General features: G+C 63.8%; 1 protein-coding gene across 3 annotated transcripts in view; it reads right to left on the bottom strand.

Moving 5' to 3' along the window:
• COL18A1 (collagen type XVIII alpha 1 chain) overlaps positions 1-24,918 on the bottom strand; it is a 97,605-nt gene that overhangs the window by 12,654 nt on the left and 60,033 nt on the right. For all 3 annotated transcript variants that reach the window (XM_079922067.1, XM_079922068.1, XM_079922069.1), the window contains 24 exons: positions 24,002-24,549; positions 17,146-17,235; positions 15,799-15,858; positions 13,676-13,805; positions 11,258-11,334; positions 10,718-10,894; positions 10,368-10,394; positions 9,176-9,238; positions 9,003-9,089; positions 8,643-8,696; positions 8,330-8,488; positions 7,472-7,534; positions 6,590-6,616; positions 5,345-5,476; positions 4,930-4,992; positions 3,788-3,814; positions 2,983-3,018; positions 2,498-2,569; positions 2,153-2,188; positions 1,791-1,880; positions 1,283-1,312; positions 1,175-1,201; positions 922-984; positions 616-690 (listed from right to left, as the gene is read on the bottom strand). In XM_079922067.1, the coding sequence (XP_079778193.1) occupies positions 616-690; positions 922-984; positions 1,175-1,201; positions 1,283-1,312; positions 1,791-1,880; positions 2,153-2,188; positions 2,498-2,569; positions 2,983-3,018; positions 3,788-3,814; positions 4,930-4,992; positions 5,345-5,476; positions 6,590-6,616; positions 7,472-7,534; positions 8,330-8,488; positions 8,643-8,696; positions 9,003-9,089; positions 9,176-9,238; positions 10,368-10,394; positions 10,718-10,894; positions 11,258-11,334; positions 13,676-13,805; positions 15,799-15,858; positions 17,146-17,235; positions 24,002-24,549 (2,213 nt within the window). The remainder of the gene's footprint in view (positions 1-615; positions 691-921; positions 985-1,174; positions 1,202-1,282; positions 1,313-1,790; positions 1,881-2,152; positions 2,189-2,497; positions 2,570-2,982; positions 3,019-3,787; positions 3,815-4,929; positions 4,993-5,344; positions 5,477-6,589; positions 6,617-7,471; positions 7,535-8,329; positions 8,489-8,642; positions 8,697-9,002; positions 9,090-9,175; positions 9,239-10,367; positions 10,395-10,717; positions 10,895-11,257; positions 11,335-13,675; positions 13,806-15,798; positions 15,859-17,145; positions 17,236-24,001; positions 24,550-24,918) is intronic.

Below are 24,918 nucleotides of genomic sequence, written 5' to 3'. Positions count from 1 at the left end.
CTGGCAGAGTTCTCTCTGCCCTGCGGTCCCTCGGCCCGTCCGCCGACAATCCTGGGGGCCTTTGGGGACCCCCTGCAGGCCTGTCCCCAACAGCCTCCTGATCCAGACCCAGCTCTCCCCAGGGCTGGGGGGCAGGGGACCCGGGGCACAGGCCCCCGTGGAGCCCATTCCCAAGCCCAGCCATGCTGGGCCCCCTCCTGAGGAAGGCAGGCCAGGATCCCGCCCCCAGAGGCAGTGCCCCCAGAGGGCCAGTCAGGCACCACAGGGGTGCAGCTCCCACCGGCGAGGCCCAGGCCGGGGCCCCCAAGAGCCCCCGGCTCCTCTGCAGTGTGAGCTCCGCTGCCGGGCATAGGAGAACAAGGGGCCGGCCAGGCTGAGGCTGATCCGAGCTGCAGGCCCCGAGGGGCCCCGAGGTGGTGGGAGGGGAACAGACGGACGGGCGAGGAGCCCAGGCTGCGGAAGCTTCCAGAGCCCATCAGCAGAGGCTCCCACGCACGGGCAGGAGCTGCCCCTCTCAGGAGGACAAACCCCTCTATGCCGTCTCCACGGCCCCCAGGCCCCGCTGCCCGGCCAGGCAGGACGGAGGGTGCCAGCTGGGCCCAGACGCCCCCTCACCTTGGCTCCTTTCTGGGCGGAGGTCAGCGCTCTGCCGTCAGGGCTGAAGACCATGCCCGGCTCACCCTTCTCGCCCTGGAACAGGGGGGCGGGTAAGGGAGGCCGGTTCCGCAAGAGCAGGCCTGGCGCCCCCCCGGCCCTGCAATGAACCGCCCTCGGCACCGACGCGACAGACCAGGACGCAGAGCCGTGAGCGGGGCCTCTGGCAGGTCCAGGGAAAAGACCAGAGGGGCGTCCGCCCCAAGTTCCCGGGCACGGCGCCCCTCCCCCCGAGCGGTCACCCGGTGACCCTGGACGGCCCCTCACCTTGGGTCCCGGGAGGCCCTGCTGGCCTCTGGAGCCCAGGTCTCCCTTCGGCCCGGCTGGTCCCTGCAGGAGACACAGAGCGCTGCCCGGAAGGCCCCTGCCTCAGGGCCGTGGCCCCCCGCCCCGCCCTAGACGCCCGCCCGACACCCCTGTCCGGATAGGGGCTCCGGCTCCGGTTCCTCGGCCTCATGGGGGCCCACCCGGCCTCCTGCCTGCGAAGCAGAGGCCCCGCGCCCGCTGGGGAGGTACTCACGGGGAGGCCTGCGAGCCCCACCCGGCCCTGTGGAGAGAGAGACAGCGACGGTCAGGACCTGCCGCGGGGAGGTGCACGGCGCCCAGCCCGTCCCGGGGCCGCACGTACCTCGGGGCCCGGCACGCTCGCCAGCGCTCTCTGTGCACGAGTCAGCAGAGCCAGGGTCCCGGAGGAGGAAGGAAAAGGACCACGTTTACCATGAACACTCAACTCCCGTGACATTACCCACACAAGACCCACAAAGAACACCAGGCAGTCAACGTGAAAGACATCGTCCCGGCTTTGGCATCAAGGTCCCTGAGACGAGAAATGACGCACCCCCGGGAGTCCGCTCCCGCGCCACAGAACCGGCCCGGGACCCTGGGACCAGGCGGCAGTGCCCCCCACTCCCCTGGGTGCTGCGCACGGGGGCCGGAGGGGGCCTGTCACAGCTAGCGCGGGTGACATGCGAGCAAACAGCACGACCAAAGGGCAGCTCTGGAAGAGCCACAGCTTCGATGCCAGGAAGCCCCATGGAACCAACAGACTGGGCCCCCCGTGTCTCTGGAGGTCGCCCTGCAGGCGGAGGGCTGGGGACCTGGGGCAGAGCATGTGTCCACCCATGCAGGGTTCTTACGTCCTGCTCCGACACGTAGACGACAGGCCCTGGGGGTCCGGGGGGTCCCGGGAGGCCTGGCTGCCCCACTCCGTCCTTCCCTGGGTCGCCCTGGAAGAGAGTTTCCCCTGGGGTTGAACTGCAGCCCAGCCCGGCTTCTGGTGCCCACGGGGTGTGAGGAGACGCCTGAGGGCTGAGCACAGTGGCCCACAAGCCCCCACCCCAGGCAGGGCAGGCTCTGAGCCCAGATCCCGCCCAAGTCTCTGCACCACGCGGGCGGGCACGGGGCAGAGAGCGGCACCCCCGGCCCTGCCGTGCACCCCCGGCCCTGCCGTGCACCTGCCACCCGTCCACGGACGCCCGCCAACCCCCCGCAAACTCACTTTCTCTCCCTGGGGCCCTTTTTCTCCTTTTGGTCCCTGTGGAGACAAGAAGGAAATCGTTCATCATAAACAGCACACGAGCGCCGCTTCCTGGAGACCCCAGGCCCCCGGGACTGGCCCTGGGTGAAGATGTGGTTTCCCTACATTGACCAAATGGGGCCTGGAGGGTGGGGGGTCAGCCACACAGGAAACCCCCTTAGGCACCCTGGACCGCCGGCTCACGTCCCACGGAGCTGGGGTCTCCGGGTGCTGTGGGGACCCTGAGATACACACTGGGCACCAGCTCTCACCCAGGCGTAGCTACTTTGGGGCTGTCAGCCGCAGCAGCCCCGGGTGACCACTCACCTGGAGTCCGGCTGCACCCTCCCTGCCAGGAAGGCCGGGGAACCCAGGAGCTCCGTCTGCTCCGGCCTCTCCCTGCAGTGGACATAAGGAGAGCACGTGCGTCAGCCGCGGCACCCGGGGGCCACGGTGACCCGGAGCTGGCCAGGCGGGGCTTTCCGCTGGCCACCAGCTCACACCCGATTCAACCTGCTCGGCCTCCTGGGGAGCGCCGTGGGGCAGAGAAGGGGGCAGGGGTCAGAGGACTCTGCTGCAGAGCCGGGAGGGAAGGAAAGCTGTCCTGTGGGCAAACCCGGGGGGGCCCGTGGGGGCCAGGGGGACAGTGGGAGAAGGATGCTGGGCCTGGCATGGACTCACCCCTGTTTCCTGAGGCCCCAGGCAATGGGGACCAGCCAGGCTCCTGGTCTCAGCCTGGGGACCACACCCTGCACCCCAGACCAGGGCCGCTAACGACTGTGCATTTCCTGAACCCGAGGTGCTGTTCTTACCTTGGTCCCTGGTGGCCCCGTGACTCCAGGATCCCCCTAAAGTGGACAAAGCGTTCTGTGGGGCCGCGAGCGCTGGCCAAGCCCCCAGGCAGCGCCCACCCCTCCTCAGGTCACCAGGTGGTCCCCACGCCGCACCCCACAGCTCAGAGCTGAGGGCCCCGGGCCCTGCACCCACCCACGCGCTGAGCGCACGTGGCCTGCGCTGTCCTGGAAGCCAGGCCACCACTTCCCGCAGAAGCAGGAGCACGCAGGTGACTTCACCTTGAACGGTTCAAGAACGCTAAGAAGTGCGTCCTTCTAAAGAAGCCATCTTTCCAACTGTCCCAAAGGTTTGCACATCAAAGCAGAGCGCTCCAAGAGGCGGGGTGGCGCAGCCGGCCCGCGGGGGAACCCCGCACTCCCGGGCCACAGGGGGGCCCTCGCCACGCCCCCCACCCCCTGCTGTCCCCCAGGGGCGGGGAGCGGGCAGGGCCAAGCAGGGAGGCGGGGCCAGTGGCAGCGAGAGAAGCACGCAGGTTCTGCCGGGCGCCAGCCACTGCACCCCAGGCTGGGGGCTCCTTCCCTGAGCCCCTCGCTCTCCCCAAGTCCGCACACGCCTGGCACGTGTGGAGCCAGAGATCTCGACTCACGGGGTTAGAAAGATGGGACGGCACCACCCCCTGAACCGAGCTCTGGGGACCGTCTCCCCGTTAGGCTTTTCTGTGTTTTGCAAATTTCCCACGAGGAACTCGGGGCCACTGAGCAGTAGCTCTGGCGGGGAGGGGGTGAGCGGCGGGCGCCCCGGCCTAACACATGTCTCACTGACCTGGACTCCAGGCGGGCCAGGTGGTCCCTGTGGGGGGCAGAGAAGGAAGAGGGCCGGGTCAGTGCTGTTCCCGCCCCTCGGGGGACAGCCTTTCCCCGCAAGAAAACGAGCCCCTCTTATAAAACACGGAAGAAAAGGGCGTTTGTGTCACCAGGGGCCCGCACACCCCGAAACCCCACCAGAGGTGGCCTGTCCTCAGCACCTCGTGGCGTCCCACAGATGGTTCACAAGCCGGCAGCGGGGAGGGCGTGAGAAGCCACCCAACCCGAGGGTCTCCATCACCCTGAGGCCACGCAACAGCCCGCAGACCCCTCCAGGGGTGCAGCGGCACTGGAGCTGTGTCCTGACCGAGAGGAGGGGACCCCGCCCTGCGCCCTCGCCCGGTCACCTTGTGCCGCGGCAGCCGACTGCTACTGCCCCACACTAAGCCATGAAGGGAAAGGCGCTGAACGGAAAGGGGCAGAACCGCTCTATTCCACCAGTTACCTCCTGCCCAAGTGGAAATCCTCCTCGGTGGCGCTCAGAACAGGAGGCCCGTCCCACCCCCCTCTCGCCGGGCTGAGACTCCAGGGGCCAAGCTGGACACACTGGTTCGAGGTCCCCTAAGGACCCCCAGTGGGGTCTGTGTCGGCCCCACGGGCTCCTGGGGGAGGGAGCCCTCTCTCTGCCCGTCCCAGGCGTCCTGCCCCCGGGACGGCCCCTCGTGCGTCCGTCCGGCCTGAGCTTGGTTACGTCTGGACACCAGGAGCGCCAGCTGGACCCAATCCTGACCAGTGCACGTGGCGATGCTACAAGGTGCGATTTCATGGGAATCCATCCATCTTTCACAGGAAAAGTGTCCCCGTTTTTCTTTAACTAACGTTCTGCTCAGCTCAAAACTGTGTAACTTCCCCAAAGTTAGGGCCATAAAGAGAACTGGACTAGTATTTCCCAGGAAGACCTGTCTTTGGGGCCCATCCTGCCCCGTGGTCGTTCAGCTCGACCCCCACACTGGAGACCAGTGGCCCGAGGTGGACAGTGTCCTGGAGGCAGGTGGCTCGCTGGCTCTGCACGGCTGCTCCTGGGCCCACTGGAGGCCAGTCCCAGGGACCCCCCAGGCGGCCCCGCCCCCAAGCTGACCAGGCCCAGCTCTGGGGCAGTACCTGCGGCCCATTGGCACCTCGGGCTGTCGACCAGAAGGGGCCCCCGGAGCCTTCCATGTCGTCCTGGAGGAGAACACACAGGGACGCCGGGGTCTGTGTGTCTCCTCATGGGAAGAGACCTGCCCCAGGCCGGGCAGGGATCCAAACGCCCGAGCGGGTGGCTTCTGAGGGTGGGGGTGCCCGTGGCAGGGCCCCTGCTAGGCGGGTCATGGGGACGGCAGGGCCGACACGCGGGGCTGCCAGCGCCCCCCATGCGGCGCTTACATGTGGGGACTCTGTCACCAGCCGGGAGGAGCCCAGGCAGGGGTGGCCTCAGTCTGGCTGCTGCCCGGCAGTGCCGGTCAGCGTGGGTGCCCGAGGACGCCTGGGGCCGCAGAGCTGGGCTTTCTGGGGGCCAGGAGCAGCGGGTACTCACAAACCCCGCAGCGAGTCCTGGGCCTGGAGGCCCGGGGGGGCCCGGGGGCCCTGGTGGTCCTGCTGGTCCGGGGCGTCCTGCCAGGCCGTGCTCCCCAGGCGTGCCGATGGGGCCGGGGTCTCCCTTGCTTCCCTGCACAGGTGGGAGAGGTCATCACCCTCGGCCCTCGGGGTGTCCCTAAACCCCAGGCGCCACTGCACTGCCGGTGCACCTGTGTCTTCTCATGAGCATTTTACATCTGAAGAGCCGGGGGGTGAACAACCAGCCAGGAGCTACGCAAACCCCAAGCACCTCTTTCTTCTGGCCTCACCAGACTTTACCCACTTAACACGACCCCCAGGCGGGGGCCTGAGACGCTCCTTTCAGGAGGGGGGGGGGACTCCGCTGGAGGAAGCAGGGCGGGGCGCCCAGCACCCCACTGCCACAGGGATGAGGGAACCGTGAGAGTGTCCGTGCCTGGAGCCGGCCCAGGCATCTCGGTCAAGGCGCTCGAGAGCCCTCTCTCAGGCCTGAGTGGCCTTGGTAGCTGAGCGTCTAACTCTGGTGTCCAGGATCTCCAACCACAAGTGGAGTCTGGCCTCACCTTTGCTGAATTTCACCCCCGGCTGCAGCCTTTTCCCTCACTGTAAATGTCACCAGCTTTCCTCGTTTATCCCTGAAGCCCGTGCCCGTGTGTGCGTGCACGTGTTGTGTGTGTGTGCGTGTTTACATACCCGAGTCTCTACTCTGAACCTCGTCCCTCCCTCCAGGCCCCTCCAGTCCCACCGTCATCCTCCCCCTTCTCCCCATGGGTTTCCCCGGCGGACGAGTCTGGAGCTGCACCACCACGGCGGCCTCCCCAGTGATGGGCTCTCCCTCCTGGGAAGGCTGCCAGTTTGGCTCTTGGAGGGGCTGGGGCGGCCTCCCCAGGATCAGGCCTGTGTGACGGTGCTAGGGACCCACTCGGACCACACTGGGGCCCCAGCAGCACCTGACCCCGCCAGCAGCCCAACCCCCCGCTGCGGCCCCCGGGACCCCAGGGTTGCCTCCGAGCACATCTGCTCGCGTTTCGTCCCCGAACCAGACTCGGGGGAAACGGTCTCGCAGGACAGACGTGGTGCCTGCTGCCAGGGCGGTTCCCGGCCGGACCCCACGATCAGCGCCCGGGAGCTCGACCCCTCGGCCGCCATGCCCTCACCCCCACCCCCTCGGCTGGCGGGCCCATCCCGCCCAGGAAGAGCGGCGGCACTGGGGCTTTGTCGGTACCTTGGGTCCTGGGGCGCCCGCCTCACCCTGCGGGAGAAGAGAACAGTTACTACACAATCGGACCAAGGTGCAGGCAGTGAGAGAGAGCAGACAGCGTCTCACTTGCTTTATCCCGGCCCATGAGGTCAAGTTTTCCCCTTGTACCAACTACCTCTAAAACTCCAAGCGTCTCCTCTTGGCCCTGGCGCACCCCTGGCTGTTCCCACCGTCACCCCGGTTTCAGATGGGGATGGAGGCTCAGCCGTGGAGGGGGCAGGGCTGACCTCGCTGACAGCAACCCTCGCCCCCTGCCCCCCCGGAACCAGGAAGAGAGTCCTTTTAGCTCAACAGCCGCAGGGCAGCAAGCTCGGAACACAAACGGTTCCCTTAAAACTGGCCTCCTCTGCTGAGCCCCAAACAGCCAGGTTCTCGCTGAAAGATCACAGGGAAGTATCATCTCCAGAGGACTGTGTGGGCACCTCCCGTGCTCCATCCCCGAGAAACCACATGGAAGCCACGGGCCCCGGTCACAGGTGTGCAGCCTTGAAAGTTTCTCCATTATCAATGCAACCAAAATGGAAACTAGAAATAAAATGTCCAAATCAAGTAAAGCGTCGAGACTCTTCAAAACCATTAGGCCAACTGGCACCACGGAGAAACAGCATCATGTGGTGAAGTCCTGGATTTTTACAGGGGCCCCAGCGGCCGGTTCTGAGCCAGCGTGGGAAGCCCAGGGTTCCCCGGCTGTCGGACCGAGAAGACGGCGGCTCCCTGTTGAGTTAAAGCCGTCACCGCCCTGCCCTGTGGCATTTCTCCTCTGTTGACCCGGGGCCACGCCACCCAAATACCCACACGCCACGGCGCTAGGTCAGGTCCGCCCTGGATGCCGGGGGAGTGACTCACAAGGCTGCCTTTCTGGCCGCTCTGTCCTGGTTGCCCATCTTTTCCTGGAGGACCTGGGGGTCCCTGGGGAGAGAAGAGCAGAGCGTGAGGCCAGATGGAGAACGATTTGGGTTAGCAGAAGACCATCTGTGCATCCGGCACCCGAAACACTCCCGGGACACGGCCCAGAGTCCCACAGCTCACGGGAGACCCGCCCACGTGCACGGTCAAGGGCGTCCGACAGTTCTGTTCCGGTTATTATTTCTTCCTTCCCCCTCTTTAGTTTAATTTGAGTCGCCAATCAAATTAGAGAGGATGAGAAGGGCCGCCAGCCCCACGGGGCGGGGGTGGCCTCGTGTGCAGAGGTTGGGGCTGGTGAACGGCCGTGGACTCTCAGTAAAGGGTCATCGCGCCTTCAGCAGGAAACCGCAGGGCCCACGGACTCTGTGTCCCGAGCACGTTTCTGGGTGAAAACCAGGTGCACACCCGTGGTTCCTGGGACCCAACAGCGACACCTCCAGGCACCTGCCAGGCCATGGTGCGGTGTCCCCAGTGCCAGGAGGGGGGCCCGCAGGGCCCAACGTGGGCCCCTCTCGGCCTCCCATCCCAAGCATCAGGGCCAACCCCGTCCCACGAGTCACCCCCGAGACGGCCTCTGCAAGGGCAGGGAGGTGAGCAGCTGTCATGTGGGCACCAGCGGGGCTGCCCACACAGGTCCCTCCCACCCGGGGGCCCAAAGACGGGTGCCCCCCCAAAAGGTTTTGGGCAGGAGGACGGAGGTGGTGAGGGAGGCTTTCGCCCAGACGGAGGAAGGCCCCACGTTCACTGTCCCCCCGACCCGGACGCGGACACGGGCAGATGAGGGGAGGCGGGCCTTACTGGGGTCCCAGGAAGCCCGGGGGGCCCATCCCGCCCAGGCACTCCGGGAAGGCCTGCGGGTCCGGGGACGTCCGAGCTGTTCATCCCGAAGCGGCCTGGCTCTCCGGGCAGGCCTGGGACGCCAGGGGGCCCAGGTGGGCCGGGGAAGCCTCGAGGGCCCTGGACACGGAAAACACAGAACCGTCACTGCATGCAGCACCGGCCGAAGGATGCCCACTGCCCCCCACCCCGCCAGGCCTCGCCACCGCCCAACGGGCTCCGCTGGTGCTTGGGGACGTCAGGGCAGCGGCCACCCCGGCCACGGGTCACTCACGCGGAGGCTCTCCAGGTCACCACCAAACCCGGACCCCTCCATGTCGATGAAGGTCTGAGGGGAGAGGCTGAGTCACCAGAAGCCCAGACGGCCCACCTGCGGTCAGCCGGCGAGGCCGCACCCCCGCACCGAGCTCCCCCTCGAGCACCGGCCCTTGGCGCTAACTGTGCAGGACTGTCACAGTGACCTCGAGCCCCCCGACCCCCAAATGAAAACACCCGAGGCAGGGCAGGGACCAAGCGCCCGGGGCCTGCACACGCCCCCGGGAGGCCGGTTCCGGACCCGAGCAGTGTGGCGTCGGAAGCCGAGCACAATCAGAGGCCCCTTTGCTGGGACCCGGGTGGAAGAGGGAGGACTCACCAGCCTGTCAGGTCTGAAGGAGGGTCCGGGTGGCCCCGGAGGCCCTTGGGGTCCTGGGGGTCCCCTCGGCCCGACCCCAGGATCCCCCTGGGAACAGAAGACCCCTGTCACACCGGGGTTCACAGCCCCACCTCGGGTCGCGCCCGCCCCACGCCCAGCCGGTTACCTCTCACCTTCTCGCCCTTGGGGCCCATGTCTCCTGGGGTTCCTGGGAAGCCCTGCGGCCCAGTGTCCCCCTGGAAGACAGAAGCCAGAAGGCTCGGTCAGGAGTAGGCCCTGTGCCCATCACCGGCCAAGCCACCACCGACATGCGGCTCTGTGCCTACGGAGATGGGGCTGTCCTGGGGGCCGCAGGGGGGCACCGCCAACCTCGGAGATGCGAGGCTGCCACCAGGGAGCAGCGGCCTGCAGAGGTGACCTCGGTGTCCCGGGGACACCAGGCCGGAGGGTGGCGCCCTGCCCGTCGCGTGTGTGCGTGCTCGCGTGTGCTGCGGGGGCGCTGAGGACAGCAGTGCCTCCGTGGGTGCTGCCTGGGTGAATGGGTGGAGGCCGCGCGGCCGGAACAGCCCTCTATGTTGAGCGTCCGCACGCAGGGCGCGTCGACTCGAGGCCCCAGCACACCCCGATCCAGGGGCTGGCTAATCCAGGCGCCGGACCCTGGATGCCACACGTGCACACACGCACCCCGTGCTGCAGAGGCTCCCCGCAACGACTGAGCCAAGCTCGGTCCTCAAGCGCAGAGGCCGATGAAGGACAGGCTGAGTCCACAAGAAACGTCCCCGCCGTCCTTCCTGACGTCCCCCCGGGCGTCTGCCGTGTCTCCGCTCAGTCCTGAGAGCCTCCCTCCCTGCCTTCCCATCACCATTTGTGGCTCTGTCATTTCCCAAATCTTTATTTGAACCCTCTTGTGTCATTTTATTCTGTTATTATCAACGAAAAGCATTTGTTGATTTTTAAAAATCCAAACTGTCTTGAGGTAGAAGCTGTCTTATCCACCGTGACGGCTGACGAGCCTGTGTTTCTCCTGCGAGCGTCTCTCTTCTTCTCTACGTGCTGTGTCCCCGCTGCACCGCCCACCCCCAACTTCAGGCTGTTCCTCTCTCACCTCTAAGAATCTGGAAGCTTTACTTTCACTTCTTTCCTGGTAGCCTAAACGTCTCAATACACACGCATAACTTTATATTTTTCTATCAACCGTTAGACTTATATTTTCTTAACAAAAGTTGCATTTTGAAAATGGCTTCATTTTGAAATCTCTTCAGTTTGTTGAGCTTAAAAACAGTCACTGAGTGGGAAAGAGGGGGAGCCTGGGGACTCATGCAAACGTCACAGATCACACAGGTTCTGAAAGAAAAGGCAACTTACAGGTTTCCCATCTTCGCCAGGATCACCCTGGAAAGTGGGAGAGAAACCATCAGTGACAGAAAATCACACCTGACCCCACTCCACGCTGAACACGGAAACGGACCCCTGTCCCCCCAGCCCCTCTGCTCCCACGAGAGGGTGGCTCTCGGCACGGGGCTGGAGAACCTTCCGTCCAGGGCACTGTGGCCATGTCCCTGCCCGCGGCCCTGGACTGGCTCTGCCTGCCCCCCCGCCACCCTCCCGCTGCACCCAGGGAAGGAAGCGGCTGTCCGGAGCCCCAGGACCCTGCTTCCCTCTCCCCTCTGGCCAAGCCCCCACCCCCGGCTGGACGAAACGGAGACAGTACTCACGGGCTCGCCATCCCTTCCGGGGGCGCCGTCCTTACCCGGGGGCCCCGGGGGTCCCTGCGGCCCGGGAACGGGCTGTGCGTCGGGGCTCTGCACAGCCGGGCCTGCGGGACCCTGGGGACCGACCGGGCCGGGGGGACCCTGAGCGCCTGGTTCTCCTTTCTGCCCCTTCAGGCCTTGCTGGGGACGAAGAGGAGAGGGTACAGGCTGGGACGGGGGCACACACGCTCGCCTGCATCCTGGGCCGGGCCCGGGATCACACAGCAGGGGGGGCACAGACAAGACAGGCGCAGGGGACAGGCGAGGGGACATGCTTGTGGGCGCACACGGGGCCGGCATGGTGGTGCCAGGACGCCCGGCGTCCCCTACACCCGCCCTTGTGCTCTGGCTGGGGAGCGTCCCCAGCCGTGGACACCCAGTGCTGCTGGTGCCCGCGGGTACAAGGGGGCACAGAGGACGGCCAGGAGCCCCAGAACTCTGTCAGGGTCCCCGGTGAGCAGAGCAGGGGCTCCGCCTGCTCTGGGGTCCCCGTGGTGACCTCACCTCTTTCAGGCCGCCCCCAGGGCTCCACTCGCCCCCGTCCCACGTGGCGACCGTGCTCAAGCTGGGGAGGGTCTGAGCTGTAGGAGGCAGAGGTGGCCGTCAGACCGTCCCCAGGCTGCCCCCTGCCTGGCGCTCAGTCCTGGCCGGGCCCTGAGCCCGGGCTCCAGCTCCGACCCTGCAGTCGCGTTTCTCCTCCCGTCTGAGGGTCTGCAGAATCCTCGCGACCCTTCCCCCCTGAGCGCCAGGCGGCGGCACCCGGGAGCGAGAGCCCCCGAGACTCTGGCTCACGTGCGGGAAGTGCAGCGCTGTTCTGTGCGGTGACCTAACCCAAGTCTCCCCTCGCGCCCAACCGCGTCCCTGTGGCTTCCCTGCGGGGGATGGTGACGGTGGCGGTGCCAGGACCTGTGGAGGGTCGGTCCACCCACCAAATCCGGCCAAAGCCAGCCTCAGCCCAAGCTAAGGACGGTTCCCACAGAGCTGGGAAAGCAACAAAACGGCACAGAGAAGAGTGCCTGCGGCATGGACGCCTGGCCCCAGCACATCATCCTGCGCGTCCCCCCGCCCCCACCCCCGTCTGCGGGTTTTCCCTCCACTGGGTGCAAGATGGCGCCTCCCCTTGTGATGGACAGGAATTTGGGGGTGGAGCTTGAGGCTGTTCCCCCGAAGCTTTCATCCAATAGCGTCAGCACCACCGAGTCAATTACAAAACGGGATTCAGGCCGCTTTCCAACGTCCCGCTTCCTGAGGGGTCTGTGCCCTTGCGAGGTCCTGATCTCACTCTGACAGTGCCGGGCGCTGAGCCTGGGGGCTGGACAGGACCTAAGTTTCCAGGGTCGCGCAGCCCTGAGGGACGTCCGTGCCCGTTTCCAGAGGAATTCGGGGCCACAACCCCCCACGCCCACCTGCAGCCGCCCCTGGGCTCGCCCTGCTCAGTACGCGAGCCGGCGGTGCCTGCTGGGGGCACTGTGGCCTTGGCCAGCCCCACCCCACCCCCCGCAGACCTGCCAAGTCACAGGTCAGCCACCGGGGGGCACCCCATCCTGCCCCGGGACACCTCCCAGGCCTCTTCCTGATATAAGGCAAAATTAAAATTCCTGCCTCAGAAACATTTAAAACCGCAAAAATGCCGCTCAGAGAAAGCAAAGGCCTAAATAAGCCAGAGGAGACAGAGCCTGAGTCCGGGGTCGGAAGACTCAACATTAGCTGGACGCCCAGGCCGGTCCCCACGCTGACCCGCAGCGTCCAAACCCTGGCAGCCCTTCTCGGAGAAACTGACATACGGATCGAAAATTCACACGAGACTGCGAAGCACACAGAACGCCCAAGCAGCTTCGTCAAGGCAGCGCGAGGCTGGAGGCCGCACACCGCCCGAGCCCAGGCTGATCGCAAAGCCAAGCGATCGGGACCGTGTGCGACGCTGTGAAGACGCTGAGACGGGCCGCAACGGAGCAGAGTCCAGACAGACCGGCACATGCACAGCTGCTCTCGGCAAAGGCCCCGGGCAACGCAGAGGCGCAGCGCGCTCCTTCCAATACACGTGCTGGAGCCACGTGCGAGAACCACGTCCTGTGGATCGCAGGCCCGAGTGAAAGCCCAAGACTGGCTGGCTTCTCAGACGTGACGCCAGCACCGAGACCCATGAAGGACAAACTGCTAACTCTAATTTCATCCAAGTTAAAACCTTGTGCTCTTCTAAGTCACTATTAACAAGAGGCAAAGGTAAGCCGCAGACTGAGGGGATATCTGACAAAGGAGTCGTGTGCAGAAGATAAAGGCTCTCAGAAGTCGATAACAGGAAAACAAACGGCCCGTTAAAATTCGGGCGTGAGACTGGAACAGATTTTTATGAAAGAAGATATGGGAATAGCAACTGAAGGGAGATGTGGGCCCTGTGGCATGCAGCAACCTTCGTGGGCACCAGCACGCGGCCACGGGCAGCTGGGCACGAAGACACGGTCCACTTCCCAGGGTGGCCCGGGCGTCCGAGCCTGTGCACCCTCTGGGCCGCGCGTGGGGGGAGTCCCTGAGCCCCCAAATGCTGCCCTACTTTGCAGAGGGCCTGAGCAGAGGCACCTCTGCACCTCTTCCCCGAAAACCAGCTCTCACATCCTCCTGGTGACCCCGCTGTCCCCAGGCTGGGAAGTAGCAGCACCCTTGGGACGGTCCCACAAATCCCTCAGGAGCAGCAGAAAGTGAGAAACAAAACACAGGAGAGACCACGTCCACGGAGCAGCTGAGGACCCGCAGCTGGGGCAGCGAGGGGGCGGGGCAGGCATGGGCCCTCCCCAGCAGGGCGTGCGTGTGACGGACGGGAGCCCCTCCTCTGCCACACGGACACAGACATGCGCTGGGCGCACACACTGAATGCACACGCACACCCCACTGACAAACACTCACACCACCCCAGCAGAGCTTTACCTCCTAACGAAGACACCGTGGTCTCCTCCTCAATTTCCTCAGTTCTGAAATCTTCCTGGCTGCCCACTCCAGCCAAGGGCGGAGAAGTGACTGGAGGGGCCTCGGGCAGCCCGGGTCCCAGGGGTGCGCCCTGGGGTGAGAGTGGGAAGCAGCTGTTATTCAGCGACGCGTGTGGCCCGTGAGCGCTGGCAAAGCTGTCAGGTTTACATGCGTTCAGTTGTAAAATGAGACGTTTATGGACTGCAGGGAAGTTATTCTTAAGCCACCAGAGACTCCGTCACAGACAGGAAGAAGCTCTGGCCCCTCCAGAGCCATTTTCTCCTGGAAACTCCGTCACAGACAGGAAGAGGCTCTAGGTCCCTCCGGAGCCATTTTCTCCTGGACAGCTCAGGGGATGGGGGTGTCCTCGCCCTGCAAGTCCCCAAACCCCCACACCTGGAGGGATGGCTGAGCGCCGGCCCTCCCCGCCCCCTGCAGGGCCCAGGACGGCCCCTCAGAGACTCAGGGAGCCCCAGTTCCTGCCTGTGGTCCGGACAGTGACGGGCACGTAGCCATCATCATGTTGGACGCCCACAGAGGGAGGGAGCCTCTGTGTTCACTGCACAAGGGGAGGGGTGGCCCTGCTCTGTGAGCCCGCTTCCCTGTCCCCAGAGGCACCCGGAGCTGCGAGGACGTGGGCACAGGCGCAGTGAAGACGCTTCCCGTGACCAGCCGTCCACACCTGGCACAAGCTCCCTGGCAACAGTGCTCGGGAGATGGTGCTGGTCTAGGCGCCCGGGACGGCATGCCTGTGAGGCCTGTCCAAGGGCTCCCCCACTGCCCGGTGGGCAAGCGGCACCTGGCGCTGGACACCAGGCCTTCCCCCTACAGCCACAACCCTCCGATATGGGGAGGGTCCCCAGGGACCCGGAGCTGCTCAGCCGCTGACACCTCAGACCCCGTGGGCGGGGGAGGGCGGAGGCACGGAGGACCACGGAGAGCGCGCAGGGGGCGCTGAGAGGCCGAGGGTGCCCTGGACCAGGCTGGGCCCCGCACAGAAGCTTCCGCACGGCCCCTCCTCCCTCCCATGCTGCGGCCTCGGCCAGATTTTCTGAAGCAGGAGCTGGCAGGGATGGCTTCCTAGTTAGCGCACTGCAGGCCGGACGACTCTTTCCATCTCTGGCTGCCCCCGCCTCCAGTCTGTTAAGAGAGGCCCCGTGGGGCTTCCTGGTGGCGCAGTGGTTGGGAGTCCGCCTGCTGATGCAGGGGACGTGGGTTTGCGACCCGGTCCGGGAAGATCCCACATGCCGCGGAGCGGCTGGGCCCGTGAGCCATGGCCGCTGAGCCTGCGCGTCCGGAGCCTGTGCTCCGCAACAGGAGAGGCCACAACAGTGAGGGGCCCGCGTACCACAAAAAAAAAAAAAAAAAAAAAAAAGAGAGAGTCCCCGTGGCTGCAGCGCTTCACGCCTTGGCACCGGCACAGTGGGGACGCTGCCGTCGCCGCAGTTTGTGCCCAGGGCCCCTGGGTGGAGATGGCTGAGGAGTGGACGGGCCACATGACCCCCGGCAGGGCCAGGGTGGGCACCACCCTCTGACACCCTCCAGGGGGCGGCCGGGCGCCAGAGCTAGCGCGGCTCCCCGAGAGCTGCCCTGGCTAGTGCAGGGAGCCCCGGCGTCCCTGGCGTGCGGGGGGCCGCCAACCGTCCACCCCAGGGCAGCTCAGCACTCCATCCCATCACGGCCCCTCAACGCCCAAGCCCTAAGAGGAGGTGATCTGTCCAAACAGGAGAAGGCGATGTCCCTGTCACGCCCGAGACACCCCCAGCCCTGTGTGTGGCTTTGGGCCGTGTGGGCTACAGAGCGGGGTTGGCCCCTTAGTCCCTTACGGTCCCACAAGCTGACGGGAGATGCAAACAGATGCCAAGGTCAATCAGACAACCGCACGAGGTCTGGACCAGACGCTGGATTCGAGAGAACGTTCCCCCGGAGGAGGCTCAGCCGGAAGGTGCGCCGGCCGCTCGGCCAGAGCTCTAGGCCCCCGTCTCCAGCGGGCATTTGTCTTGGCCGCCCAGGAGCCCTTAGAATTCGCACACGCGTGTGCACACGTGTCCCCGACACCCCACCCTGAGGGCCCCGGCACTCACCAACTCCTCCCCGATACGCTCCCAGGTCTCCGCAAGCCCGCTCCCCAAGTCTCCTGACGCCTGCAGGGTTGACAGGAAACAAGCCAGTGACTGAAGCCCCCAGCCCCCCGGGAGCTGGGGGCGGGGGGAGAGGGCGGGCTGGGTGTGGGGGTCAGGGTGGTCCTCGACAGGGCACGTGTCCATCAGACCACTTAGAACAAAAGGCCTGCGGGAAGCGAGCTCAGCGACCGGCCGGACACACAGACCCGCACGAAACGCATTCCTTCCTCTCCACGGGCCATCCTGTCCCGGGACGCTGTCCTGGGAAACGGCCGAGAGGGGAGGCCCCGCCCAGGGACCCTCGGGGGCTGGGACTCAGCGTGAAGGTCATGCCCCCTCTCGCCTGCCCTGCTCCCTGCACACGGCTGAGACCTGGGTTTGCCCTGGGGACACAGGTCTCCTGCCCGTCTGTTCTTCACACACCAGAAGTGGTGTGCTTTCTGCCTTAGGTGCCACGGGACAGTGTGCACGTGCACGTGCACGCACACACACACCACACACTACTGCACGCGCGCACACTACTGCACACGCGCACACACTACTGCACACGCGTGCACACACACTACTGCACGCGCACACACACTACTGCACGCGCACACACTACTGCACACGCACACACCGCACACACTACTGCACACGCGTGCACACACACTACTGCACGCGCACACACTACTGCACACGCACACACTACTGCACACACGTGCACACACACTACTGCACACGCACACACTACTGCACGCGCACACACACTACTGCACGCGCACGCGCACACACTACTGCACACACACTACTGCACACGCGCACACACTACTGCACACGCGCACACACTACTGCACACACTACTGCACACGCACACATGCACACACACTACTGCACGCGCGCACACACTACTGCACGCGCACACATGCACACACACTACTGCACACGCACACACGCACACACATACTGCACACACGCACGCACACACACTACTGCACACGCACACACACACACATTTTTTGCTCTGGTGACTACTAGTGACTCTATCGCCAACTGGCTATTCTAGGGGTGATTTTTAACCTTTAGGTTCTGTAAGTGTTTCTGTGTGGAAAGTTCTAGGCAAGGGAGGTTCTTTCTCAGGTTACAGGTAGATAGAAACGTAATCCCAAGTAACATCGACCCAAAGTGGCATCTTTCAAAAGAGACCTTTCTGGCCCCGTTACTTTGGGTTTCCAGGCAAGGCCACCCCACTCCCGGCCTGAGTCCCTCCTCCCACAAGGTGGGGGCGGGGAGGGAGCCCCTGCCTGAGCCCAGGCAGCGGCCACTCACCCTATCGTCATCGTCCTTCTCATCCTCATCCAGGCAGTGCAGGGGGCTCACCTGGGGGTCCTCACGCAGCCTCAGGTCTGAGATCAGGCCCTGCACAGAGGGGAAGGTCACCAGGGGTCCCAAGGCAGGAGGCCCAGGGCGCAGGGAGACCCCGACTCAAGCTGCAGCCAGCTCGGAGCCCGGCACGTCTGAGGCCAACCCCAGGGGTAGCACCACAGCGGGGGACGCCACAGCGGGCGGCATCACTCCCTCCCTCCTTCCCTCTTCAGCATGAACGCTCATCACCCGCTCGCGGGCTCCACGCTCCCTCCGTGGCCCCAGCCCCACGCTAGGTGCCAGGACACAGCACAGACACATCTCTCGGGTCCCAGCGCAGAGAACAGGCCAGCAGTGTGCAGTGTCCTTGGAGGTGGTGTCCCCTCGGGGCACGAGGCAGGCGGCACTGGCCGGGGGGAGGTCGGGGCAGCAGGCATGGAGAAGATGCGGGACCCCCGCTCCTACAGAAAGCCCAACGCTGGGGCAGGGCCACCACCAGCTGGAATGGCACGATGGCCGAGAACCTCAGCCTGGCTGCGCCGGGGCCTTTGCCATGAGGTCTCCTGTTCCCCAGAGGGTGACACAACCACAGGTTCTGAGTCGCCGCTGAGATCGCGGAGACACGTGCGTGAGGCCGCTGGACCCCGGGCCTTTGGTGCCCTTTCTAGAAGGCTTCCCTGCCTGGCAGTTACGAGTATTTACACATGCTTGCCTGGTATTTCTTTTGTTTTCATTTTAATCCACGGGATTTATCAGTGCATCTTCTGAATAGAGACATTTCATCGAGTCTAAGATGCACGTTTTCACAGCTCTTAATACAGACCAGTTTAGGTCCGGAGCCGGCAAACCTTCTCAGTCAAGGGCCAGACGGTGCACATTTCCAGGTCTTTGCTGCCGCTGCTCTGCGGCTGTGTCGGGAAGCTGACCACAGATGGTTGGTGGACGCTGGATGCAGCTGCTCCCACCAGACCGTACAGGACACTCAAACATTCACGCCTCACAAAGCACTCGTCTTCTTTTGGCTTTGCAGCCACTTAAACATGCAGAAGCCTTTCTAGTCGTGGGCTGTATTAAAATAGGCCACGGGCGGGATGTCCTCGGGCCGTGTGCCGACCGGTCAGGTTACTGTTTACCCCCTAAGTGCCCTTCACACTCCCTTTATCACTGATCCCCCGTCTCACGGCCATCCTGCTCCACGCGTGACCACAAGCTGACAAACACCCCCGTGCGTCCCCATGAGCCCTCGCCTGAGGGCTCCACGCCTCTCTCTGGGCCCAGCTCAGGCCACCTCCTCCAGGAAGCCCCACGGACTCCCTCCCAAGGATCAGCACCTCCGGACCCCGGTTCTGCCCGGCTCCATACTCCCCCTTGCACCTCCACTCCCACTGATAGAGGCCTACAGGGTGGGACACCCCACCTCCCTGCGTGTGTGTTTGTGTGTACACATCGCGTGTGTCACGTGCACGTGGATGTGCGCACGTATACATGAGTGTATAACTGTGTCGTGCAGGTGCGCGCGTCATCGTGTGTGAGCGTGCCCCTGCATCCACAGGCTTGTACGTGTACACGTGGGTGTGTATGTGCACAGGTGTGTGTGCACGTTCAGGCGAATGAGGTCAGCTGGCCCGGGGGGGGCTGAGGGAGAACCCCACAGCCCCCAGTTACATGAGGTCCTCATGTCCCCAACACAGCCAGGCCTGCGGGGGGGGAGGGGGCCAAAGACACAGGCGGAGAGGAGGTGCAGGCGGGGGGGTTCAGCTCCGCAGCGCACGTGGACCGCCCCCCTTCTCAAGTGAGCACGGGGGCTGGCCTCAGGGGCGGTGGGCCCTGCTCGGGGCTCCCAAAACTGCTGCGGCCTCACCAGCCGACGGGGGCACCAAGTCGCCGACAATGGCGTCCTGTCGCTGGTTGATCTCCGAAGGTGGCGAGAACAGTGTCCATTGGTGGGAACACGGGCCACGTTCACTGTTTTCCCCACCTGACCGCAGCTCATTTCAGAAGCTCTAAGGCAGAAGCGCCCGTGGCTTCGTGGCCAAGGCCCATCCTGCCTGGCGAGCCCCTCCTGCAGCTCCGACCCTCACACCATGGCAGGAGGCTGCACGCTTCTCACACTCAGGATGACCAGCGGTTCCAGAAGGTTCTGCAGGATGGCCTGGAGGGGACCAGCACCTGCCTGGTGATGTCTGGGCCTCCAGGGGAAGCTGACAGACCACAGGGCTGGGGGGCGGGGGTCGCGGTCAGCACTGCCGTCCAGGAGCCTGTCCCCTGGCTGGCGGGAGGGAGGTGGCAGCGTCTTCCCGGAAGTGACCAGGCATGTGGAGTGCAGCCTCCCTCAGTCTGAGGTTAGCCCATTGTTTCAGCTGAACCAGCGCAGACACCTGTGTCCAAAGCTGAGTCCAGCTGCTTCTGCCCTTCACATCCAGCTGCATCCTTGCCTGCCCTGGGTCCCCCGTCACCGGCCCCCTGAGAGCAGAAAGCCACGGTCTTCTCTGGAGCCTTGAACCAGCCTGCAGAGTCCCTGCAAGGCCCACCGTCAGGGTGGAGCTGGCCCCTTCTCACGGCAGCCATTGGGGAGCTGAGGCTGTGTCCAGGGCTGGACATCACTGGCGGGACACAGGATGGCCTGACTGACCACGGGACTGTATAGGCATTGGGGTCCCTGGGCCCCGTGTGGTACGTGGATCCTACGGGCAGAGCCTGGTTGCGGGTAGAGGAGAGGCTGTGAGGGGCTGGCAGCCTGCAGACCACCCAGGGCTGGAGCTCTGGTCTGAAGAGGGACGGTCTACCTGGCCGTGATGAGGGTATTCGGCCGTGGGCAGTGGCTGGTCTGTTTCCCCCTGGAACCCTGAGATGCTCCAGCCACCAGGGAGGGCAGTGAGCTGCCGGGAGGGGCGTGTGGAGGTCTGTGTGCAGGAGGGCACACGTGTGTGCATGCACGGGGGTTGGTCACTGGGCTCAGGTCAGTGGCAGGAGCATGTTGGGGATGGAAATTCTCGGCCCACCCACAGCCCTGCTGGAGGAGGGACAGGGCGTCTCCAGGCGACAGAGAATCACGCCAGGGGCGGCACGAGGGGCCAGACGTTCAATTTCTAGAAAAGCCACACTCTGAACAGCACCGGGGCACTTCGTGTGTGACAGCGATGCAGGAAGGTCACGAGGCTCCTGGCAGGCAGAGGGCATCTGGGCATGACCGTCCCCACACGGACACTGTCCCGTGAGGCGAGGGTCCCCACACCAGCCGGCATCAGGCCAGCCACTCAGCAACAGGCTGCCGGACGCCGGGAGGAGTGGGGAGCAGGACACGCCCGAGGCCATGCTCAGCTGGGAAGATGCCAGCAGCACAAAGGCCACAAGACCCGCTGCACACGCTGGACGGACTTGCAAGCAGAGGTTGTGAAATCCAGACCGTCTGAAATCTGTCCAGTTGCTGCCTCACTAGGGCCACTGGGCTTAGAGTTTGTGCAGACGACCAGAGCCCCACGCCGTGAAAGCGCATCCCTAGTCACTGGTGCTGGGTCCATCTCCCTGGGACCCCAGCTCCGGGCACCCCAGCGTTCCCCAGGGGCCTCCCACACCCCTGAGGGGTGCCAGGGTGTCTGTTCCATCTGGAAGGGCCATGTCCCGGCCCAGGGCAGTGGGGCTGAGCAAGCCTGGACGGGGGTGGGTGGGGCCCAGCCCTCCTGGGCCTGCTTCGCCCGTCCTCACCCCCGGCCCCTCCCTCCTCTGCTGGCTGACCCCCAGGTTGCCTGGTCCCTTGTCACCTACCCCGGCTGTCTCTGTGATTGGCCCACATCACCACTGTCCCACGTCCCGTATGTCCTGAACTGAGTGGCTTCTGACCAGCTTCCCGTACCAAGCCCCAACTCCTCAACTATTCGCGTCAAATTCTATTACAAGGAACTCTCTCCCCATTTCTCCATTTCATGAAGTCAGGGAATTGCGTGACTGCTGCAGGGCTGTGACCAGTTACAGTACGGGTCCAGGTCAGTTCAGATGACTGACAGAGGAGTATTGGGAGAAGCTGGTGACAGTGACCTCTGGTGCCCCGAGCTGTCCCTCAGTCAGGGCCAGCAGGTCTGGTGTGGCTGGACTTGGGGGCCACAGCGAGAGGACTAAGGGGTGTCAGAGGATGCCAGCACTTTCCCTGCCCGCTGTGCTCCATCCTTGGGGCCAAGCCTACCCAAACCTAGCGTGGCTGGTGGACACCCTCTTAGCTTCAGTGGGCCAGTCACTTATTCCTTATATAACGTGGCCAACAAAGCCGCCTGCTGAGGAAAATTCACAGCCTCCAGCGCCCTCATCACAGAACAAAAGCAGTGAATGTTCAACACGAGGTGCACAGCTGGGCCGTGTCTCTTGTTCCCAAGCACAGTCTTGCCCTGGCCCAGTACCAGTTTCAGACGAGGGTCCCAGGAGGTCTGAAAAAACAGATGACTAAACCTCAACAGAAACCGGGGTAAAGAGGAAGGTGGCTTCATAAAGAGAAAAGCCAACGGGAATGAGAAAACAGGAACACTTTCAACAAAGAGAAATTAAGTCGCGAAAATTCAACTACATAGTGTTTGAAATAGTTAAAAAAAAAAAAGAATGAGGTCAATAACCACCGAAAAAGAATTGGAAGTAACATTTTAAGCAGAATGTTGCAACAACTGGGTGGAATTAGGGATTTCCCAAGAAATATTTATTACAAAATAAGCTCAAGAATAAGAATGAACGTGAAAGACCAAGGACGTTCCTAATTTTTGTGACGGGAGAAAACAACAAAGGGTCTGCAAGGACCTCAGGAGGGGGCCGGGCTGAGTGCTGGGTGGTCAGCGAGGGGCTGAGCGCCCTGCTCCGGAGACCATCGGGGGGGACACCCTGGCTCATTCCGCACCCGAAGCTCTGTGCTCATCCGGGCCAAGTCTTCGCAGTCACACGTGTGAGTGATGTTTCCCCAGGAGTCTGAATTCAGAAAGGCTGACAAACCCTGTCCTAAACCCGTCCTGTCTACTCCTCCCCCCAGACAACACGCTTCACCTCTCACTTGGCTGGAGTCTGATCAAACTCCCAGAGAGAGATTCCTGGAACTGGAGTCCGAGGGGACAGAGGAGTCACTCCACACTGGACCCAGCTGGAAGTGGCATGTTACGGCAGGGGGAGGGGCAGCACCCTAACCCTGGTAAGCAGGGCTCCAGACAGAGCCGGACAGTGCCCTCTGCTTCTGTCTCTCTAATCTTCAAAGATTTTTCTGGGTGTCTATTCCAGGCCAGATTTAACCACATAAACACTTTAAATATCCCAATGGTTAAAAGAATGACTAGGTGAAAAGGCAAATGAAAAACTGGGAAATAAAATCTGCAGTGTATAAAACAAATGATCAGTGTCTTACATACATAAAGAGTTCATATAAACCAATAAGAAACAACGGAAGCCATTAAAACAAAAATGCAAAGGACATAAACGGGCTAGCCACGAGAAGAAGTACAAACATCCAGTAAACACGGGAAACATTAAAGTTTGTTTTCACTCACAACTAAGAAATGCAAATTAAAACACCCAGACACTGTTTGCCTACGTATCTAACTGGCAAGTGTGTTTTGCACAGACGACCCCAGCCTGGTGAGCCCCTCTGGCTGTCCTCGAGGCAGGAAGGTGGTGACCTCTGTTAGCACCGTGAGACAGGCAACCCATCCCCACCAGCACACGAGCAACTTTTCTTTTAAAGTGTTAAAGAAACATGGAACTTATGGGAGAGATTTCCGTCTGGAAAAGCGTGGGAAATCTCACGACTCGCCAGCCCACACCGCCCCTCCCTAGACGGAACGGCTTTCTCCAACTTCTCTCCAGTTAAACAAGTTTGAGGATCAACATGAAAACACGAAGAGGCCCAGTTTGGTATCAAAGTCCTGCTGGCTCCCAGACCCCATGGGTGAGAGTTCCTGCCAAAGGTGAAAGGTCAGCTTTCAGAACCGAGTCACCAGGACTTAGAACAACTTTAACCAAGCAGCCTTTGTCTGGGCAATAATTAACTTTCTGTCCCCTGGGGACACATCCCCCATCAGCACACACAGGGACCCCTGTCTGGACCACCGGGCGGGGCGGGCCAGCTGCAGAGTGGCTGCAATGTTAGAATTCAGGGACTCGTGGGGCAGTGCCTGCTGGGGGTGCCCACGCACTGCTTCCAGGAGGCGGGCTCCAGCTAAAGGTTCCAAGAACTGCGAGGGCCGAGGGCCCAGGAGAAAGACCCCACTAGGATCTGGGATCTGCCTCCCCCCAGAAGTGAAGGCCAGGGCCAGGCCTGGGGGAGGGGGCTTCTGGGGACATGGTAGAGACCGCCACATGCCGGTCACCGCTGGGGAAATTCTGCCCACGCTGCTCTGAAGCGGAGGCCTGCCCTGGGCTCACCGGCCATGGGGCCACTGCACAGTCTGGCGAAAATAATAACCAGCACAATGAATGTTGGTGCGTGCCATGAACCCCCTGGCCCACACTCAGCGCTCCACGGCCGTCTTGAAATTCTTCATTTTCACTGTGTGCGGTCTGCCGCTGGGCCTGGACAAAGCCCCCGCTCACGGATGGGGGGAGCACCACACCCACGTGCAGACACACATATGCACACATGGGGTGGGGCCCCTGCCGGTGGCAGACGTGGGTATCCAGTGAAGAAGGCAGTCCCAGAGCAGCAGGGGAATAAAGCCCAGGGGGAGCTGGGTGGACCAAGGGCCTGCTCCCCCGGGGTTTTCCTGTCCCCGGAGCCCCTGCCGCAGCAGGTGGGAGCAACCATCGTCCCCATCCCCAGCCCGCCCCCTGCCCCGGTGCGGGCGGCCATCGCGGTTACCTGGAACTTGTCAGGGTCTGCTCGGCCGGCCTGGGCCACGAAGAGGCGGGCGTCGGGCTCCAGCTGCAGGCCGCGTGGGGAGCGCGCCAGGGGCTGGCGCTGGACCTCCTTGCAGTCCACGAAGAGCGCGGCATGTGCGCCGTCCACGGCGATGGCCAGGCGCGTCCAGCGACCGTCCAGCGCGGGCAGCGTGAAGCTGGCGGCCGTGTGAGTGCGGGCAGCACCGGGCTCGGTGTAGAGCAGCTGCACCTGCTGCCACGCCCCGCGCGCCGCCGCCAGCTTCACGCCCACCAGGACCACCGCCCGCGCCGCGTCCGTGACCGCGAAGAGCACGCCCGCGCGCGCCGAGGCCGGCCGCACGTGCACCAGCAGGGAGAAGTGCTGGAAGAACGTGCTGGGCAGGAGGCTCCGGGCCGCCCAGCCGTCACCATCCACGTCCGCGCCGAACTCGTAGGCGGGCCCCACGTCGGGGTCGTGCACCAGGGCCACCTGCCGCGGCAGGGGCTCCCCGAGCAGCGGCTGGAGCCCCACCTCCATGACCTGGCTCTCTGTGGAGAGAAAGACAGCAGTGAGGCCGCGCACCCCCAGGGAAACCGAGGCCCGGCCGGCCTCCCGCCCGCCAGCGGGGCACGACAGCCACCTGCCCGTCCAGGCGCCACGCCCGCCCCCACAGGCTCGCTGCTTCCAAGTGGGGCGCAGAGACCCTCCCAAATCAGCGTGGTGGGAGGGGCAGGGCCACTGCCCGCTGGGGACCCCGTCCCCCGTTAGCACACGGAGCCACTGCCAGGTGCCGAGGGCTTGAGCCCGCCCCTGTTCCCACACTGGAACCACAGGAGGAACGCAGCAGACGCTGGTCAAGGTACCCTCACCCACCCCGGACACTGGTGTAACTTCAAGACATCGAAACGTTACAAAAA

This window comes from Stenella coeruleoalba, assembly GCF_951394435.1.
Source record: "Stenella coeruleoalba genome assembly, chromosome: 5".
NCBI classification, from domain to species: Eukaryota; Metazoa; Chordata; class Mammalia; order Artiodactyla; family Delphinidae; genus Stenella; species Stenella coeruleoalba.
The sequence above is the reverse complement of the archived record's forward strand: the minus strand, read 5'-3'. Positions and strand labels throughout refer to the sequence as shown.